At 44.5% G+C, this 20,619-nt stretch overlaps 1 protein-coding gene across 2 annotated transcripts in view; it reads right to left on the reverse strand.

The window, feature by feature from the left end:
* TTC28 (tetratricopeptide repeat domain 28) overlaps nucleotides 1-20,619 on the reverse strand; it is a 381,921-nt gene extending 361,302 nt beyond the window's left edge. For both annotated transcript variants that reach the window (XM_080941079.1, XM_080941078.1), the window contains exons 1-2: nucleotides 20,524-20,619; nucleotides 9,466-9,744 (exon numbers count right to left, since the gene is read on the reverse strand). In XM_080941079.1, the coding sequence (XP_080797205.1) occupies nucleotides 9,466-9,744; nucleotides 20,524-20,607 (363 nt within the window). In that variant the 5' untranslated portion in view covers nucleotides 20,608-20,619. The remainder of the gene's footprint in view (nucleotides 1-9,465; nucleotides 9,745-20,523) is intronic.

Genomic DNA, 20,619 nt, shown 5'->3' on the forward strand with positions numbered 1-20,619 from the left:
AAGGAAGACCAGGATGTGGATGCTTCAGTAATGCATTGAGTGGGGAACAGGATGATTGCGGGAGGTGGAAAGACAGGGGACCTGGGAGGGAGAGAGGAGGGGAAGGAAATAAAGGGGGCAAAATCAGGTACTGGAGGGGACAAGAGAGAGGTACAGAGGGCCAGAAGACATGTAGTAGTGGGGGATGAGGAACTGGGGGTAGTCACTGAAGGATCCCAGGCAACAGGGAAGCGAGAGGCTCCAAGGACCCAACAGGAATGACTTTAACCAGAATGCAATGTGTGCAGCAGTAGAGAGAACCTGTAGAGACCCATCTCCAGTAGATAGGCACGGCCCCCAGTGGGGGGAGGGATGGGGCCACCCACGCATCTCAAAGTTTTAACCTTGAAATGTTCCTGTCCAAAGGAAAAACAGGGACAAAAAAATGGAGCAGAGACTGAAGGCAGGGCCATCCCAGGACTGCCCACCTGGGAATCTATCCTGTCTGCATATACTAACATGCACACACACACACACACACACACTCACACACACTCACACACTCACACACACACACACACACACACACACACTCACACACACACACACACACACACTCACACACACACACACACACACTCACACACACACACACAGTTGCTGTTGCCGAGAGGCACTTTCTTACAGGAACCTGGTGTGGCTGTTCCTTGGGAAGTTCTTAAATGCAGGTACTATGCAACCTAAGCCAACTTCATAGTCATCCTCCTGTCTCAGCTCTCAGTGCTGAAAGTCAGTCATATGCTATTATGCCCAGATAAAAATGTATGCATTGCTTACAATCAAGGAACAGCTGATACAGTGCTACTTATGCAATGATTTACCAAGCACTGTCATATTTTATGGAGTGTGTGAGACATGAAGACACCAAAAGCTCCTCTATCCACTTGGACATAGAAAGACAAACTTTGGTGTGCAGCACCACAGCCATGCAGTGCTTGCCCAACATGTGTGAGGCATCAGGTTCAATCCCAAGTACCACAAACAACAGAATGACTGTTAACCTGCTAACACAAAGAGGTTAGTTATTCAGTGAAAATTACAAAACTACAAGGACATGTGCAGTTCTTACAAATTAGTAACAGAGAAATCCTGTATCCTGTGACACCATGAGCTACAGAACTACACAGGAGCAGGGCACTGTGGCACCTGCCTATACTCCCAGTGTTCTTAGGCAAGAAGATTACTCAACCCCTCGCTTCAAAACCAGCCTGAACAATATACTCAGAGCTTGTCTCAAACACACCACAGAGCCAGTTATGTGGCAGCACAGTCCTTTAATTCCAGCATTCAGGGGCACAGACAGGTGGATCTCTGAGCTTGAGGCCAACCTAGTCTACAGAGTGAGTTCCAGGACAGCCAGGGTAACACAGAGAAACCCTGTCTCAAAAAAGTAAAAAATAAAAAGACCATAGCACATAACAACAAAAATAAATGAATAAATAAATAAACAAGTAAAATAAAACTACACAGGACTCACATGAAAGGATACGTATCTCACACCTTTAATGGGTAAATTATATTTAATTTGAGCATAACACAAAAAAGTCATATAAAATTCTATTTTTTAAAAGGCTTTCAAGCCTCCATAAGCAAAAGGTTCTGTTAAGATCTAGTAGGTAGGAGGACATTCTCAAATGCTGACTCTTTGGTAACCAAACCTTTGGTGCCACTGTTTAATCACTTCTCTATTAGAAAAGGATTCTGTACGCATTGCATGATCCTTTCTGCAAAATCTCTAAAATTGATTTAGCAAAATGTTTCATAAACCTGTACCAAACCAGTCTAATCCTGATGAATCTAGAGAATCCGAGTAACCATGGGGGGACTCGAAAACCAAGCCAAGAATACCTGAGATTGGTATCAACAAAAGCCCTGGATGCTGAGGTTTTACTTGGCTGTGAGGATTCGACATTAGTTACTTTTCTGTTGCTGTGGTAAAACAGCATGGCCAAGGAAGGCTCTATTTGGACTTTTCTCACTGAAGACAGAGTCCTTCACGGCTGCCAGCAGTCAGCATAGACAGCTGAGAGCTCTTGAACCACAAGCACAAAGCAGAGAGAAGTTGGAAGCCATTAAAGCCCTCCAGTGTGACTTGCTTCCTCTGACAAGACCACATCTGTTAACCGTCTCCAAACAGCACTTCCAACTACAGGAGCCTCAGAGGGTCATTCTTGTTTGGTTTGGTTTGGTTTGTTAGGGTTGGGTTTAGGTTGGGTTTGAGTGGTTTGGGTTTGGGTTGTTTGTGTTGTTTGGGTTGTGTGGGGTTGGGGTTGGGCTTGGGTTATTTGGGGTTGGGTTGCTTGGGGTTGGGTTGGGTTGTTTGGGATTGGGTTGGGGTTGGGTTGGGTTGGGTTGGTTGGGGTTTGGGTTTGGGTTATGTTGGGGTTTGGGTTGGGGTTGGCTTGGGTTGAGTTGTTTGGGGTTGGGTTGTTTGGGGTTGGGGTTTGGGTTAAGTTAGGGTGGGTTGGGTAGGGTTGTTTGGAGTTGGGTTGTTTGGGGATGGGTTGTTTGGGTTTGGGTTGGTTGGGGTTGGGTTGGGTTGTTTGGGGTTGGAGTTTGGGTTAAGTTAGGGTTTGGGTTGGGGTTGGGTTGGGGTTGGGTAGGGTTGTTTGGGGTTGGATTGTTTGGGGTTGGGTTGTTTGGGGTTGGGGTTTGGGTTAAGTTAGGGGTTAGGTTGGGTTGGGTTGGTTATTTGGGGTTGGGGTTTTGGTTAAGTTGGGGTTTGGGTTGGGGTTGGGTTGGATTGTTTGGGGTTGGTTGTTTGGAGTTGGGGTTGGGTTGGTTGGGGTTGGGTTGGTTGGGACTGGGGTTTGGGTTAATTTGGGGCTTGGGTTAGGGTTGGGTTGTTTGGGTTTGGGTTGGGGTTGGGTTAGTTGGGGTTGGGGTTGGGTTGTTTGGGGTTGGGGTTGAGTTGGGTTGTTTGGGGTTCGATTGGTTGGGGTTGGGGTTTGGGTTAAGTTAGGGTTTGGGTTGGGGTTGTGTTGTGTTGTTTGTGGTTGGGTTGTTTGTGGTTGGGTTGGATTGGGTTGGGTTTGGTTGGTTGGGGTTGAGGTTTGGGTTAAGTTGGGGTTTGGGTTGTGGTTGGGTTGGGTTGAGTTGTTTGGGGTTGTGGTTGGGTTGGGTTGAGTTGTTTGGGGTTGGGGTTGGGTTGGGTTGGGTTGTTTGTGGTTGGGGTTTGGGTTGGTGTTGGGGTTGGGTTGGTTGGGGTTTGGTTGTTTGGTGTTGGGGTTTGGGTTAAGTTAGGGTTTGGGTTGGGGTTGGGTTGGGTTGGGTTGTTTGTGGTTGGGGTTTGGGTTGGTGTTGGGGTTGGGTTGGTTGGGGTTCGGTTGTTTGGTGTTGGGGTTTGGGTTAAGTTAGGGTTTGGGTTGGGGTTGGGTTAGGTTTGACACAAGCTAGAGTCATCTGAAAGAGGAACCTCAATAGAGAAAATGCCTTCAACAGATTGCCTGGAGGCAAGTCTGCAGGTCATTTTCTTGATAAATCATTGGTACAGGAGAGCTAAGCCCATCAGAGACTGTGCTACCCCTGAAAAAAATGGATACTTGAGGTTAGGAGGCCTTTTCCTGGGTACAGGAACCAGTGTTTGGGCAACTTCACATAACTTTCTGTTCCCTCAGGACATGCTCCAGCCAGGTCACATACACACTGCTTCATCTGGATTGTCGCTGTGCATGTGTGACTTCATGGTTTGGTGGATCAGATAACACCCTGATCATAAAGGGCTGCAGGTTGGCCCATAATCAATGTTCAGTTTTCTGTAGATGGCCTTGCTCTGAAATCCCTTACTGTGAATCACCTATGGGGCTGCCACAGACTCCAAACAGCACAGCATTCACCTCTAAAGTATGCCCTATAGACGAGAGAGCGAAAGCTGGCTCGTGGTTAGCAAGTAGTTCTCCGTGCTATGCAGCATCCACCCAGGGGTGGGATGCCACAGAATCGCAGCTCCTTCCTAGGAAAGCCAGGAAAGGCGGTGGAAGGAAACTTCACTGTAGGCAAACTTCAGGCTGTGCACAGTTGTTTATTTGGATGGAGGAATAAACAGAAGTGTGACTGATTTGTGGTAGCCAATGGGTTGGCTAGATGGTCAGAGACTAGAAGCCACAGCTGAAAAATTGGTGAGAAAATTGATGATGGTGTGTATGTATATCCCTCCAAATGAGCAAAGGATGGGAAGATACATGTGTTCCGTGTAAATGCTTATCAACAGAAGAGGAAGAGTTTAATAATCAAGTAGATAGAATGTGTTGGGATTCTGTAAACCCCACCCCTCAATTACCTGGCAGTAGCCAGGTATGCTCCGCCCCAGTGACCTGACACTATAAAAGGGGCTGCTTGCCCCCTCTGCTCTCTCTTGGCCTCTCTTGCCTCCTGGCTCTCTTGCTCTCCCAACCCTACCCCGCCTCTTCCCCTTCCCTTCCCCCCCTCTCTCTCCACGTGCTCATGGCCAGCCTCCACTCCTCTACTCCTCCCCCCTCCTCTGCCTCTACCGCCCTCTTAACTCTCCTATGACCTGAATAAACTCTATTCTGTACTACACCGTTGTGTGGCTATCCCTCAGGGGGAAGGGATTCCCAACATGGGCCCCTCAGAGGCATCTCCCTTGCCCCCAGGCCTCGCTGCATCTCCATAGGCCATATGACCCCCACTCTCTTCATCCTTCCCCTAACAGAATGACCCCTTCTATAGACAGCCTCCTTCCCTAGTCACACCTGTCATTGCCCGATGGACCCATTAACAAAGCAAAGTGTCTATAGAGGCAAGGCAAGCACTGATTGACACTCATTAAGGCTTATATTCTGGCCACAGCCACTGCTGAGGGCCAGATCTACCAGTGGCAAAGTCCAACACTGAGTCCCCAACATGGCACTATTCCCCAGGGTGACCATCCAGCAACCTGCCAAGTTGATTTCAATGGACCATTTCCATTGAAGAGGGGACAGTGCTTGTTCTTACTGAAACAAAGCAGGGAACACTTTTCACAGCTAAGAACAGTGTGGCTCATGCCCAAAGAATCCACTGGTCTGACTACTTTCTCCACCATCCTGAAGCAGCTGTCTCAACAGACTGGTGGAATGGCCTTTTGAAAATACAGCTAAAATGTCAGTTGGATGGCAATAGCCTGGAGGACTTGGGTGGGGTTTGAATCCACATCCTACATATGAAACGGTTTCACTTATAGCCAGAAATCAACGGATGGATTTTTATGGTTGGTTTTAACTTCAAATGTCCACAAACTGGGACTATCTGAGTAGGAGACTCACCTGAGACTCTGTTCCGACTGCCTTGGTCAATGTGAGGAGGCCCACCTGACTGTGGGCAGCAACAGGGAGCAATCCTAATTTTTAAAAGTATGTATCTGAAAGATTACCTTGCTTTTTGCTGGCTAGGCTTCCCTCTCCTGTTGTTGCTGCTGCTCAGTCGTCCCATGATGGCGGAAGCAGTAATTCTAAGCTTGCATTCTAAAATAAGGACCATCAGCTCTCTGGGAAACTTCCAGACCCTAAGCATCACTTTGGGACAAACAAGGTAGGCAAGCCATCTTGTGGAAGGAGTAAGCACTGGTTGCTGCTGCCATCCCCAACCCCACCACCATCAAGGAGAGACAGCTTTTGTGGGACAACTCCAGCTGCTGAGAAGCCCAGACTCGAGGACAGAGCCACCACAGAGTTCTCAGTTTCCTGGGTGAGACTTAGCTGTTATTACTATTTTTTAAAGCTGACTGAATAAATTCTGAGATATATATTTTCAACTCTTCCAGAAATGTTTCTATAAAATCAATCATGGTACTAGATTTGCTAGTTTGGGGGAAATTTTCAAAAGGATACTGGAATGTTGGGCTAGAAAGGCAATCTAGTATTCAAAGCTTTAGAAGCTATTGTGCAAACTGGTGCAGGCATGGAAGCCTAACTTTTGAAGTTTCAATGGTAAATTTTAGAGTCCCTTAAAACATTTTATTGAGACTACTTGATATTTTGAATGGAGTAGCTATGGGTCTTGTCAGCTGAAGCTAAAAAAATCTTCTGTGGTTAATTAGAGAAAAGGACCACTGATGTGAGACCTTTGCTGACTCTGAAGAAAAGGCCAGAATCAGGCAAGGCAGTGTAATCCTGGCACTCGGGAGGCAGAGGCAAGCCATCTCTACAAGTTAGAAACCAGCCTGGTGTACAGAGTTCCAGGATAGCCCTTCAGAGCCTTCTTAGATCATGAATAAATCCCAACGGCTAAAATTAACTGTTGGTTCTACTTTGATGGTGAATTGTATTCTTTTTCTTACCTCTTGGAGTAAGAAGACAAGTTTTTTATTTTACAAAACCCAAGTCAAGAGACTTTGGATGTTTTAGAAAGGTTAAGCATGAGACTGTAATTGGCATGCAGTCCCTTTCAATCTAACTTCTTAGGCAAATATAGGAGCTGTGGTAGTTTGAATGACAAGGGACCCCAAAGGCTCATGCATCAGAAAGTCTCCTGCTGTGGATCAGATCCAAAGTCTCAGCTACTGCACAAAGCATGCCTGCTGTCTGCCTAGTGCATGCTCTTGGACATGATGTGTGAGGGTTAAAGTTATGTTTTAAGTTTTAATTACCATGGATAAGTGATCTATATAAAATAAAAAGGCATCTAACCTGTAAGCCCACTTGCCCAAAGACAGATAACTTCCTGAAATACTGGGGGCTGTTCATGTAAGATAACAAACCATATGTTTTGACTTCTATACACAGGATGTACACGTTTAGGTGAAGGTACTTGGAGAGGAAGTACGTCAGATATGTATGCTTTTCCCCATTTCAACATGGGTAGCCTTGTAGGCTTTGCCTTTACAAGCACCTGACTGACATATTCTCAACCATTCCCTGGGGATCCTGGACATGGAGCTGGCGAGTGTCTACCTTCCTGGCAAAGATTTAATAAAGCTTGCTTCAAATCTGGCCCAAAAACTGTAGTAGTAGTAGTAGTCTATTCTCTCCGGGTGGAATTAAGAGATGTTCATAGACTTATGCTCTAAAACTGTAAGCAAACTCCTGTTCCAATAATTAAATGCCTTCTTTTTTAGGTTGCCTTGGTCAGGGTGTCTTCGAAACAATAGAAAAGTAACCAGCCAACCAAATCTAGAACACCAAGTAAGTTACTTAGAATATGTGGGCAAGTGCTATAGGTCTGAGACTATACTCAATTATATAAAATCTAACACAGTTCTGTCAAAAAGGTAGTTCTCGGGCCAGAAAACAAATTATTTCCACAAGGACATTGCTTGAGGAATCACTGAGCTGTGAACAGGGCGGGTAGACTGGATAACACGAGCACATTAACGTTAGTGCTCTGGGCTAGTGATTACACTGTGCTTATGTAACAGAATATTCTCAATATATGCTGAAGGGTTTAGAAGTGGTAAGACAATCTGTCTTCAACTTAGTCACAAATGGTTCAAAAGATAAGAGCAAAAGTAATACAGTCAGAAAGAGAACTATCAGCCAAATACTACAAAATGTTAAAACTAGAGCTAAGGCATCATTTATTCAGCCACAGAGAAGCCCTTGTGCCTCATCCCTGCTGGGTAAGGCTGAAATCCCAGCAATCCCACAGCAAGTGGGAGACAGAGACAGGAGACCAAAGCCCATTAACCAGCCAGCCTAGAGCACCCAACACCAACACCACAGACAGTGAGACCCTGTCTAACCAGGTACAAGAGAAAACTGACTCCTAAAAGGACTTCTTGTATAAATATGTACCTAGAAAGATGCAAAGCTAGGACCTACTAGCACCTCCTAAGTATGGGTGTGCTGGCCCTGAGTCCCATTAAAACTTAAAACATCAGGGAGGAGACATGGGGCATCTAGAGATGTACATATCCCCAGTTTCTTACTTGGTGGACCACCAGCTTGCGACTCTGGACAATCTTCTTTTCTGGCTGATTTATTTTCTTGTTTTTATTTTGCTGCTTTGATTTAAACCATCTGAAAAGATGATCCTCCAAACTGCAAAGCTCAACTTTTAATAAAATTGGGGTGTGTGTGTGTGTGTGTGTGTGTGTGTGTGTGTGTGTGCTTGTGTGCTCTCAGGCACATCAGGGACTGACTTCAGCCACAAACATGTGTTCCTTGCATCCTCTGTGAAGGAGATGTGCGCCCAGGCACCTCAGCTCCCATGACCTCATGGCTTCGTGCGCCCCTAGGTCTGCCTGCCCAGCCTTCACCCTCCACTGCTACATCTATCCAGAAATGGCACCATCAGTTGTTTCAACATGGGGCTTGCTGTGCAGCCCAAATGATCTCAGAACTTTCTGTCAAGGTTAAGCTAGCCTCAGTCTTCCTTCTTGTGATAGTGACAAGCAGGAGCCCACATCCAGCTTGTGGTGGTCTAACTGCCAGCCCAAGGGCACTGAGCACAGTAAAGGCAGACTAACTAAGATGTTTGATAGGTTACATGTTTTGAATACATGTTAAGTCTTATCTTAATTAGAGCAGTGGCCTTAAACTTATGATCCTCCTGCTTTGGCCTCCTGGATGCTGGGTATGTACACTACCATTCCCAGTATTATTTATCCTTCACTAAAGTTATTTTCGACTTACCATCTATACATAAACATGTATATATGTATATGTAATGTAATGCTATCATTGACTTAAGCGTCTTTTTTTAATGATTTTTTTAAAAATTTATTTATTTTATGAGTACACTGTAGCTGTCTTCAGACACACACTAGAAGAGGGCATCAGATCTCATTACAGATAGTTGTGAGCTACCATGTGGTTGCTGGGATTTGAACTCAGGACCTCTGGAAGAGCAGTCAGTGCTCTAACCACTGAGCAGTCCCTCCAGCCCAGGTTAAGCATCTTTATACACAAAACAAAATAAACAACTTGCAGCTTGCAGGGCTCAAGGGAATATAATTAATGATGATTTTTTTTAAGATGGGATTTCCCTGACTAAACAACATTCTTAAAACAAACAGGTACTTGTGGAAATAAATTAGTTTTGTTTTGGAGGGTTTTGAGACAGTGTTTTTCTGTGTAGCCCTGACTTCCCCAGAGATTACTCTGTAGACCAGCATGGCTCAAACTCCTCACAGAGATCCTCCTGCCTCTGTCTCCCAAGTGCTGAGATAAAAGATGTGCACCACCACCTGGTAAATCAGTTCATTTTAATTGAAGAAGATACAGTCACTATACCACATCTAAGACTTCTGTATGGAAAAAGGGGTATCTAAAACCTGAATGGATCTTTTAACTCAAGAAGGAACTGAAAGAAGCATGGACAGAAAGTACACTCACACCCACTGAAAAGAAGATGGCTGCTGAGTTTCACTTGCTGTAGATCTTGCTGAGGTACCGAGTCTACGACTGCATATCTGTACTGAATCAATGAAATGCTATCCTAAAGTAAGAAATCACAACAGGCACTTCTGTGAAAGTGAACAGATTCTACCTTTGGCCACTTGGGGTTGAGGAGCCGGGCTTTGATGGCATCATCCAGCGCCTTGTGGTACTGTTGGGTTTTCATGTAGGCTGCAGATCTGTTGCTATACAAAATGCAGTTCTGAGGGTCAACTGCCAGGGCTTCATTGTACAAAACAATAGCTGTGTGGAAGTCTCCATCATGACAGGCCTGGTTACTCTGACGAACTTTCTCAACAAATTCAGCTTTGCTCAGTGCTGGTTCATCAGGACTTCTCTGGACAATAGTCTTAGCACCAAAGAGAGGAATCTACAAACAGAGAAATTGTTGTAAGTTCCAACACAGATGCCTGAGGCCTGAAATCGATGTCAGGCATCTTCCTTGATTTCTCTCATCTTTACTCACTGAGGCAAGGTCTCCTGAACCTACTAGGGTTAAACAATGATGCTTCTGTAAGTTAACTCTTGTCCTAAACAATAAGCTTTCCTTGAAACAGCTAACAGTCCCTGCAACAGACATACAGCTGTGTTGGGGAGACAGCTCAGTGGCTAACATTCTTGTCATGGAAGCATGAACACTGGGTTGAAATCTAAAACCCTCATGAAAACCTTGGCAGGTATGGTGGCCACCCATCATCTTCATTCTCGGGAACAGACAGGTTCCCCGTACTAAGAGGCTAAATAGAGAAGCAGGATTGGTTTTTAAGATATGTTCTCTCTAATCTTGGCTGGCATATAACTCTATGTATAGCAAGGTGGACTTGACCTCAGAGATCTTCCTGCCCTTACCTCCATAGCACTAAGACTGCACGCTGTCTTACTTTGGAAGTATGTGCTTTTCCTATTTTATAGTAGGTTACACTTCAGGAATGTCATGGGGGCTAGAGAGATGGCTCAGTGGTTAAAAGCATTAACTGCTCTTCCAGAGGTCCTGAGTTCAATTCCCAGCAACCACATGGTGGCTCACAACCATCTGAAATGGGATCTACTGCCCTCTTCTGGTGTGTCTGAAGAGCTACAGTGTACTCACATAAATAATAATAAATAAATAATAAATAAATAAATAAATCTTGTTGAAAAGAGAGAGAGATGTCATGAAGATGCAGAAGTGACTTTAAACAGTATTGAAACTGTGAAAAACTATAGGAACTTTGGAAACTTCAAACTGATACATTTTTCATATGACATAACTAAGAACCTGTGAGGACCAAGGACTGGAATGTGGTATTTGGATGAGGATGTCCTTTATAGGCTCAGGTGTCTGAACACAGGGTCGTCCATCGGTTGCATTACTTGGGTCCAGCACATCACTACATGCAGACTTTGAGGTTTCAAAGTCTCGGGTCGTTCCAAGCATTTTCTCTTCCCCTGCTTTGTGCTCATGATGTAAGTTCTCAACATCTTGCTTTATTCGCCATGCCTGCTGCCACCCCAGCCCTCACAGGACGGACTCTTCTCTCTTTGTAACCATAAGCCAAAATAAACTTTTTGTAAGTTGCCTTGGTCATGATGTTTTGGTTTTTGTTTTGTTTTTTCTTGTTCACATAAAAGTGAAGGATTCAGTTAACATGGCCATGTTGATATTTGCTCCATCCATCATGACAATACAGACTCTTGATTTTATAATATCTCCCTCAACTTCTTTCTTTGCTGCTCATTTTCTCTACAGGCCTTTTGCTTCCTTGGTTAGGACAGACTTAAATTAACTCATTCTTTCCCTCACTTGTTTCATTTTTCTTTTTTGAGGCTTCTGTGGAAAGAATTGTTTCCCTGGTTTCTGTTTTAGCCAGTTCACGATTGGTATACAGCAATGCTTGTTTACTGTTGGCCAACTTTGTATCCTGATACCTGACTGAACAGACTCATCGGGTCAAAGCCTCTTAGTCTTAGTTGTGGATGTAAAGAAAAAAAACCACTTCACTTCTTCCTTCCCACAGAGGAAGTGACTCAGTGTCATCCACCTGCAGTCAGGTCACTGACTACTCAGTCCCTAGGCATGGTTGCCGTGTGAGAGCCCAGTGCTGGCCTCTACTGCTGGCAGATCTGGCAGTAGGTAACTGTAGCCAGATTAGCCTTGGTGAGTGGGAACCCATGTCACTGAGACCATCCATCACTGCCACCGCGGCCACTTTGTTTATGGGGCACCAGGGCAATGACAGAGACAGCAAAGAAAGAGGCTGCTTGTCCACAGAACATGTTATCCAATCTTCCTGAATGCCTCTGCTGAGGTCACATTTTTATGAATACCTACATGGGACATGAGTATCTTCACATCCTTTGCCCATCTGGAGACACATAATTCTTCTCCAAAAATCTTTTTCACCAAATTCCAATCATGTTCTTTTTTCTAAGTCCCTAACCATAGCCCACGAAAATCAGTAAATAACCACACATCTGGCCATTTCTCCTTCCAAGCAGAATGTACAGCTTATGTGCACTGCCCGAAGTTCTGCCCACTGTAAAGATCCTCCTCTGAAGTTATTCAGGGTTGTCCCAGGAAGGGATGGAAGGCTGCACCTCTCCACCTCCAGGCGATGCTTGAATGTACATGTGGGGTCTGAAGGAGAATGCATCCCATGAGCTCATATATTTGAATGCTTGGTCCCTGGTTAGTAGAATGGTTTGAAAAGAATTAGAAAGTGTGGTTTTGTTGGAGGAGGTGTGTCACTGGGGGGAGTAGGCCTTGAAGTTTCAAAGCCTAAGCTATCCCAGTAAACTCTGTCTATCTCATGTCTGTGGTTCAACTGTAAGCTCCCAGCTACTGCTCCAGTGCCCTGCCTGTTGACCTGCTGTCATGTAATCCACTAGGACAGTCTTGGACTTTACCATGAGTCCATGAGATCATATTTCTGGATCCATGAGCCCCAAATTAAATGTTTTCTCTTATAAATTGCCTTAGGTGTTGTGCTTTGTCACAGGAATCAAAAAGTGACTAAGACAGTGCAGATTCAATAGTAAAAGAGGCCCTCGCTTTCTCTTCCTCAGTCAGCACCCCATGAGGGCCATAGCTGCATGTTTAGGAGCAGAATTCATTGTAACTAGAGTAAACACGAGTAAGCACTCAGGTATCAAGTGACTTGCTCGTGCCCTCAGGACCCACCTAGGCCTGCTGATGCATGATCCCGGGATCATTTGATAATGTCCGACTTTATGGCTTGGTGGGTCAGATTATACCCAACTCATGATGGGAAGCATAAATCACATAGCAACTTTGTGGCCCACTGTCAAATGTTCAGTTTCCACTAAGGCTAAACGACAGGCCAACCATCTGTCTCCTAACAATCTCTTGCTGATGAGTACCAAGCTTGCTCCAAGATCCAAGGGTCTGCACTGTGATAAAGGGACCTGCCCGAGACTCCAACCAGGATTCTTATCTGCCACTGACATGTGTATCAAATACCATCCAGTCTCCTGGATCATATGGCCCAAGTGGTAGAATAGCCCACACTGCCTTCTCCTGTTCCATTCAAAGCTAGCAGCTTCTGAGTACATTAGCATATGAGGATTGTGCTATCTCTAAAATCTAAACAGTACCAGTAAGAATTGTGCTTTTTCCATGGTAGTGGGTGTGACAAGGTGCAACAGCTTATCCTTCACCTTAGAAGGAATATCTCTGCACACCCCAGACCACTGAACTCCTACAAATGTCAATGAGGTAGTGGCACTTGAGTTTTAGTTACATTTATTTCCTATCCTGTTGTCTTAGTAAATGTTCTTTTCCTGTAAAGAGACACATGACTTTGGCAACTCTTAGAAAGGAAAACATTTAAATGAAACTCACAGGTTCAGAGATTTAGTTCATTTTTGCCATGGTGGGAAGCATGGAAGAACGCAAGCAGACATGGTGCTGAAGAGGGAGTTCTACATCCAGATAAGAAGGCAGCAGAGAGAGACACTATGCCTGAGTTGAGCATTTGAACCAAAGACATATGTCCTCCAACAAGGCCATAGTCTAATAAGTGGTACTCCTAATAGTGGCACTCCCTGGGGACCAAGCATTCAAATCTATGCGCCTATGGAGGTCATTCTTACTCTAACCCCACCTCTGATATACATATGTATTACCAAGATGTGCAAAATGGCTGCCATTCCAATAGAAATCATATGCTTTCCCAGTGGGGGGGTGATCACTCCATATACTTGGAGATGAAGGAGAAAAGAGCTCTTTACTAAATCACCAGGACAAATGAAACTGATGCCCAAATAAGTTGACCTCAAATAGAAAGTTTTACTAACATATTCTGGCAGAATTGTGTTTTCCCCAGAAGGGAGCAGGGGGCTTATGTCAGACCAGGACTTAACACTGGCTGTGGCTCTGCACTGCCCCCTTGAGCATGTCAGAGGCATGTTCTTTGGGAATGAGTCTAATGGCAGGTCAACCTTGGTGAACAAACACATTTAGTAGCATTGTTAATTTGTTTATCCCAAACAGGCTGGATTAGCACTGCGTTGGTTTGAATAGGCTTAGCCAAGGGAGTAGCACTATTAGGAGGTGTGGTCCTGTTAAAGGAACTGTGTCACTGTGGGGGTGGGATTTGAGAGACCTTCCTCTTAGCTGCCTGGAAGCCAGTCTTCTCCAGTTTGGAACAAGATGTAGAACTCTCAGCTTCTCCAGCAACATGCCTGCATGGACACTGCCATGTTCCTGCCACACTGACAATGGACTGAACCTCTGAAACTGTAAGCCAGTCCCAAGTAAATCTTTTTCTTTATAAGAGTTGCCTTGGTCATGGTATAGCTTCACAGCAATGGAAACCCTAACTAATACAAACATAGTACTTATCTTTGGAGTATTCGGAAGACAGTGCCCACTTAGCTAAATTGTACTTTGTGTGATTCAATGTCTCCAAAGCCAATCTATTAACAAATCCTTTATAATATCAATTTTATTTCTTTAAGTTTCTTCTATGTCACTACTTCCTGTTCAGTTGATTCAATCGATCAACATAATATATCAATACAGAGGAACGCAATGATGATCAAGATCCTTGCAAAATAAGTCATAACACGGGGCTGGAGAATTAATAGTTCTTGATGTAAAACAATAAATGTGTAATGCTAGCTTCACCAGCTGAAAGCAAATTGATTCTGTGGTCCTTACTGACAGATACTGACAAAAAGGTTCCATCAGTAACTGCACACCATGTACAGGAGATGTGCTCTGTTCACATAAAAATACCACATCCCCAAGAGTGTGCAGCAGCTACAATCTGGAGTCCACTACATGATTACATTTTCAAGAGCCAACTGCTATGATCCATCTGTCTTCTGCACAGGCCAAATGAAAGAGGTAAACAGAAATGTGCTAAGAACCACTTCAGGTCCTTGATGGTGGCTCTAATCTCTGTAATCTCTCCAGAGATCCATGCTAGTATTTTTTTTAAAAAATGTATTTATTTTATTTTATATATGTAACTACACTGTCACTGTCTTCAACACACCAGAAGAGGGCACCAGATCCCATTACAGATGGTTGTGAGCCACCACATGGTTGCTGGGAAGTGAACTCAGGACCTCTGGAAGAGTAATCAGTACTCTAACCACTGAGCCATCTCTCCAGCCCCTCCATGCTAGTTTTGGTTCGATACTTTGTTTGGTAGAGGAAACAGCAATGTGTCAGAGAACTAATGGTGGGAACCTGTAATAGGGATAAAAATGTCTGGAGAGACCTTAACAGGCTAAGGAATTTGAACTCTCAGACTCTGAAGGGTTTATTTCACCTGAGGAAGTGGTCTCTCCGCCTTTAACAGAGGATACACCCCCATCTCCAGCCCCAGCAGCACCGCCCTCTCCAGATTTCGTCTAAGGGGATCGATCCTATATTATACAACCAACAATGACCTTCCTTCCTTCAGTGTCCACCCAGCTCAACTCTAAGCAGGCTCTTGGAGGTAGGATAGGCTGTGTGATACAAAGACATAAGCTACAACACTAAAGAACTTAATACTGGAGAGATGGCTCCGAGTATTCAGACATACCAGGGAAGGTACCGGATCCCATTATAGATGGTTGTGAGTCACCATGTGGTTGCTGGGAATTGAACTCAGAACCTCTGGAAGAGCAGCCAGTGCTCTTAACCGTGGAGCCATCTCTTCAGCCCCAGTTTTTGGGTTTTTTTGTTTGTTTGTTTTTGTTTTATTTTTTTTAAGTGCCAGAAGTTTGGCTAAAAGTCTGTTTAATTTGTCAGCTGTAATATTTGTCAAAAAAAAAAAAAAAAAATGGCCTACTGAGAAAGACCTAGAGAGGCCTGATCTCCCTTGGTCTGGTGTTGATGAAGGACTTTTAATGTTCAGGGGAACTGGAATGTTGAAGCACATACACTAAAACCTAATCCTCCACAATGAGTGTGTCCAGGAAGCTTACCCTTCACTACTGATCTAAGATGTAAAATACTGAAGAACATCAGCAAATTTAAAGAACTCTGTCATCTGTGCTAGATCTTAAGAGTCAGAAATGCTGCTGCTCAACTGGATGAATTAAATGTAATGGTTTAACTGTGCCCTAGGGTATTGTCTCAGGTTGGGTTTTCATTGCTGTAAAGAGATACCATGACCAAGGCAACTCCTACAAAGGCAAACATCTAGTTGAAGCTGGCTTACGGTTTCAGCTACTTCTCTAACACTATGACTTCCTATGTGCTGTCATGTTTCCCACTATGACAATAATGAACTAATTAATTACTAAACTAGTTTACCTGTAAAACTGTACACAAGCTCCAATTAAATTCTCTCTTTTATGAGTTTCAGTGGTCTTGGTGTCTCTTCAGAGCAATGGAACTGACTAAAACAATAAATGTCTCAATATAAATAAAAATTAAAAACAATAAGGCCACAGAACACCAACCTACACACACATAAATGCACACACATACATATACACATATGTCCACACATATGTCCAACACACATGCACACACACTTATACATACATCCAGATATACACATGTACAGACACACACACACACACACACACACACATGTTGCCTTTGCCTATAAGCTATTATTTTCTAAATCACACGAAGTTACTTTCACCTCACCAAGTTATTCCTTTTTAAATTTATTTTATGCATAAAGTTATTCCTTTTTAAATTTATTTTATGTATACAGGTATCTCAGAAGAGGGCACTGAATACTCTAGAACTGGAGATACAGAAGGTTGTTAGCTGCCATGAAGGTGCTGGGAACTAAACCTGAGTCCTCCGGATGAAAAGCTCCTGCTTTTAACTGTTGAACCATCTTTTTAGCCTGATACCAAATTATTCCTATGGTTCAAAAGAGGAGGTCATTTTTCAAATTCACATTAAAGTATCAGATGGTGCCAAAGATGTAACTCCGTTGATAAATGAAACTATGGGTTTGATCCAGCTCTGTATGATGGCACACGCCTGTAACCCCATAGTTGAGAAGCAGAGGCAGGAAAACCAGAGGTTCAAGGGCATCATCATCTTTATCTACACATCAAGCTCAAGTACAGTCTAGGGTAATGAGACCTGGCTCTAGGGAGGAAAACCTATGAATAACAAAGGCTGTATTCATTTTATATTTTACTTTCTCTTTTTTAAAAATATATTTGTTTGTTAATGCTTTCTGTGTGTGTGTGTGTGTGTGTGTGTGTGTGTGTGTGTGTAAGTATGTGCACAATTCACATATAGTGGAGATCAAAAGAGAGTATCAGCCCCTTTGAAAGTGCAATTATAGGCAGTTGTGAAACACCCAATGGAGTACTGGGAAGCAAACCTATGTCCTCTGAGATCAGCAAGAGCTCCTAAATCAGTCAGCCCTCAGCTCAGTCTTTCCCAGTTTACAGCCTCACTCTAATCAGCCTGGCCTGGCTGGCCTCAGAGTCACGTTATTCTCCTGCTTCAGTCCCAAAAGATGGGACTTTACACATAAATTACTGTCTGGCTTAATTAGGAATTGGTGCTGCTGTCAACATTTTATTTTTTCAATAAGCTTTTAAAATTTTTTTGATTATAAAATAATTATAACATGTCCCCTCCCCCTTCCTTTTCCTCTTTCCAACCCTCCCACATACCCTGTCCCTGCTGACTTTCAATCTGTGGCCTTTCTTCATCACTTGTCATATTCTTGCATGTGCATGCCGGGACAAGCGCTTGCGTGCATGCGTGTGTGCCTGTATGTGTCTGTGTGTGTAATGTAATATATAATGTGTGTGTAATATAATATATATGTGTGTGTACATGTAAGATGTAATATGGATATGTGCTTAATATAATATACATATGTAGTGCATACACATGTGTTATGTAATATATATACATATATACATGTGTGTACAAATATGTGTAATGGTATTTGTATAATATCTAAACGCATGAATACAACTGCTCAGTCCTTACAATGTTACTTACATGTATGTTTTCAGGGCTGACCATTTGGCATGAGATAACCAGTCCGTGTGTCTGTCCCTAGTGAAGACTCCTTCCCTAGCTCCCAGCATTCCTTGCCCTTCCTGTTGTTCCCTGTCTAGGATTGAGGCTTCCTGAGCTTTTCCTCTCCCCACAACCACCTGCCTGCATCATGGGAGTTCAGTCATGTTTCCACAGCCATATTGGTAACACAGTCTCACAACAAACACCTGTTTCCACAGGCTCTGACAACCTTTATGTCCTCATCTTCCACACTGTTCCCTGCGCCCTGGGTACAGGACTTGTGGTATAGACAGGCGGGCTGGGAATAAAGCTTTTCTGTCTGTTTTATTGTTATTGTTATAAAGACAGGCCTCACTATGATCATCTTACTCCCAGCTCCCAAGCACAGGAATTAAAGGTGTACCACACACACAGGAAATAAAGCATTTTACCTTTTTATGTTTTTTTTTTAATGGTTGTTTTGGGGGTTTGGTTGGTTGGTTGGTTTTGGTGGTGATGGTGGTGGTTGGTTGGTTGGTTGATTTTTTTGAGACATGGTCTCTCTGTGCATCAACAGCCCTGGCTGTCCTGGAACTCTCTAAGTTGACCAGAATAGCCTTAAACTCCTAAAGCCCTGCCTGCCTCTGCCTCCCGAATGCTGGGATTACAGGGGTAAGCCGCCATGCCCAGCTTTCCCTAAGGCCACTGTTTCAGACAGGCTAGCTGGCCAGTGAGCAAGAAGGACTCACCTTCCTCCAACACTTCCTAATTCCCAGTTCTGAGGTTACAGGTCCATGCCACCCGTCCATCCTCAGGAGGGCACTGGGGGTGGAGCTCAAGTCCCTCTGCCTGCATAGAAAGCACTTTACCCACTGAGTCATCCCCCAACCCCTAAAGACAACTGTTTTCAGGAAAATGTCCCTACAAGTTATAAAACAACACATCTAGAGAACACATCCCTTTACTTTACCATTTTCCCTGACTCAACCTCGCCTCTAACGATCCTTTCTTATACTTTAATTTTCTATTCCTGAAAGACCATATTGAAGCAAAATCAATTAAATGAAATTCAGTGACATAAAGGGAGAAAATCCATAGCATCAAACAATTGTTGTATTGGCAAAAAGAGAAAAAAGTGTACAAAAGAGCAACTGCCAACTTTCCTGAATAAACAATAATCCAGACTTGCATGATGGGAACGTAAGTATTGGTGATGAGCTGGCTCAGTGGATCAAAGCACTAACTGCTCTTGCCAAGGACCAGGGCTCAGCTCTCAGCACCCACGTCGTGGCTCATAACTATATGTAACTACAGAAGGGCTCCAACATCCTTTCTACCTCTGCTATAAAAGTACATCTAAACAAAACACTCATTTGTATAAAAAAATAGTGTGTAAATTTTTTAAAGAAAATGTAAACATTTACCTTGAAAAACAAAATAGTGTATGTTTAAAATTCAGATCTAATTTTATCTTATCGCTCGAGCTCTCTCCCTCTCTCTCTCTCTCTCTCTCTCTCTCTCTCTCTCTCTCTGGTGTGTGTGTGTGTGTGTATGTGGTGTGGTGTGGGGTGTGAGTGTGTGTGTGTGTGTGGTGTGCACCTGGGGAAGGTCAAAGGACAACTTGCCCAGAATCCACTCTATCCTACTGTGTGGGTCCCAGGAACCGAAACTTGGTGGCAGACACACTTATCCACTGAGACACTATCTCCCTGACCCTCAGAATTAATTTTAATAGAACCACGATATACAGAGCTGATCCTTTATACTAACCAACATTTGCCTTGATTTTTACATAAACACCTGGGAACATCACATTAGAAATAGTGGTTAAACTGGGTGCTGAAGAAAAAAAAATCATATGAAGTTAAGACTGACAGGTATTTATCTCAAAAGGCATCTTAAGTGTCTCAAGGTCTCCGACGTTGTGACCCCAGGGTCATTCTGTTCTACAAATATATAATGAACATCTACTACATGCTAGGAGGCACCATTCGGGGGAAGTTGTCTGCTTATGGGACGCTTTACAGCTGGCCAAACTCTCCCAGTCACAACTTCAAGAGCTTGCTCAAAATTCAAATTTTCCTTCTCCGCCTTGGCAAATCACTCCGTGCCTGTGTCTGTTGGTGCCGTACGTTGCTCCAGATTATTACTTATACCCCGGTTAGTTAGTGGCTTGAAAACTACACCACAGAGTAGAGGGAGAAAGGCCGCACTACTCCGGGCAGGAAAAGTCCATTTTGCTCAGCATCCCTCACTGAGTGACACACCCAAACACTTGGAAGCCCAGGTGGACCTAAAGCTCTCCATCCAGTACCTGTAAGTGGTGAAGCACCAAAAACCTTGTTGCCTTAGAGCCCACTCCCTAGCAACCACGCCTGGGATGGCGACCCCCGAGCCTCCCTGCTACAGCCCCAGTGGACTCGAGTGCCCCCGCCCAGCGTCCCAGCCCCGTCCCGCTCTGAGGGGGCGGGGTCGAGAAAGAGGAGGTGCGGGACGTTAGGCATTCGCTGCATTCCAAACACACAGCCGTGGAAACTGAGGCAGGCAGGCAGATGATACACAGGGTCTGCCTAATGCTTCGCTGCGGGGCTCGAACCCTGCGGGGGGGGGGGGGGAGCTCCGCCTGCAGGTCATCGTCGGCCGCAGAGGCCCGGCCCGGCTCGCACCGACAGAGTTTCACAAAGAAAGTCTCCCGGTCCGCGCCCCGCGCACACTCACCGACGCCGGCGGAGACTCGAGCTCCCGCCGCCTGCGGCTCCGCGCCGAGGCCGGCTCGGGCGCCAGAGGCGGCGGCTGTTCCATCCCCGCGGGGCC

The sequence above is a fragment of the Micromys minutus genome (assembly GCF_963924665.1).
Source record: "Micromys minutus genome assembly, chromosome: 29".
NCBI lineage: Eukaryota > Metazoa > Chordata > Mammalia > Rodentia > Muridae > Micromys > Micromys minutus.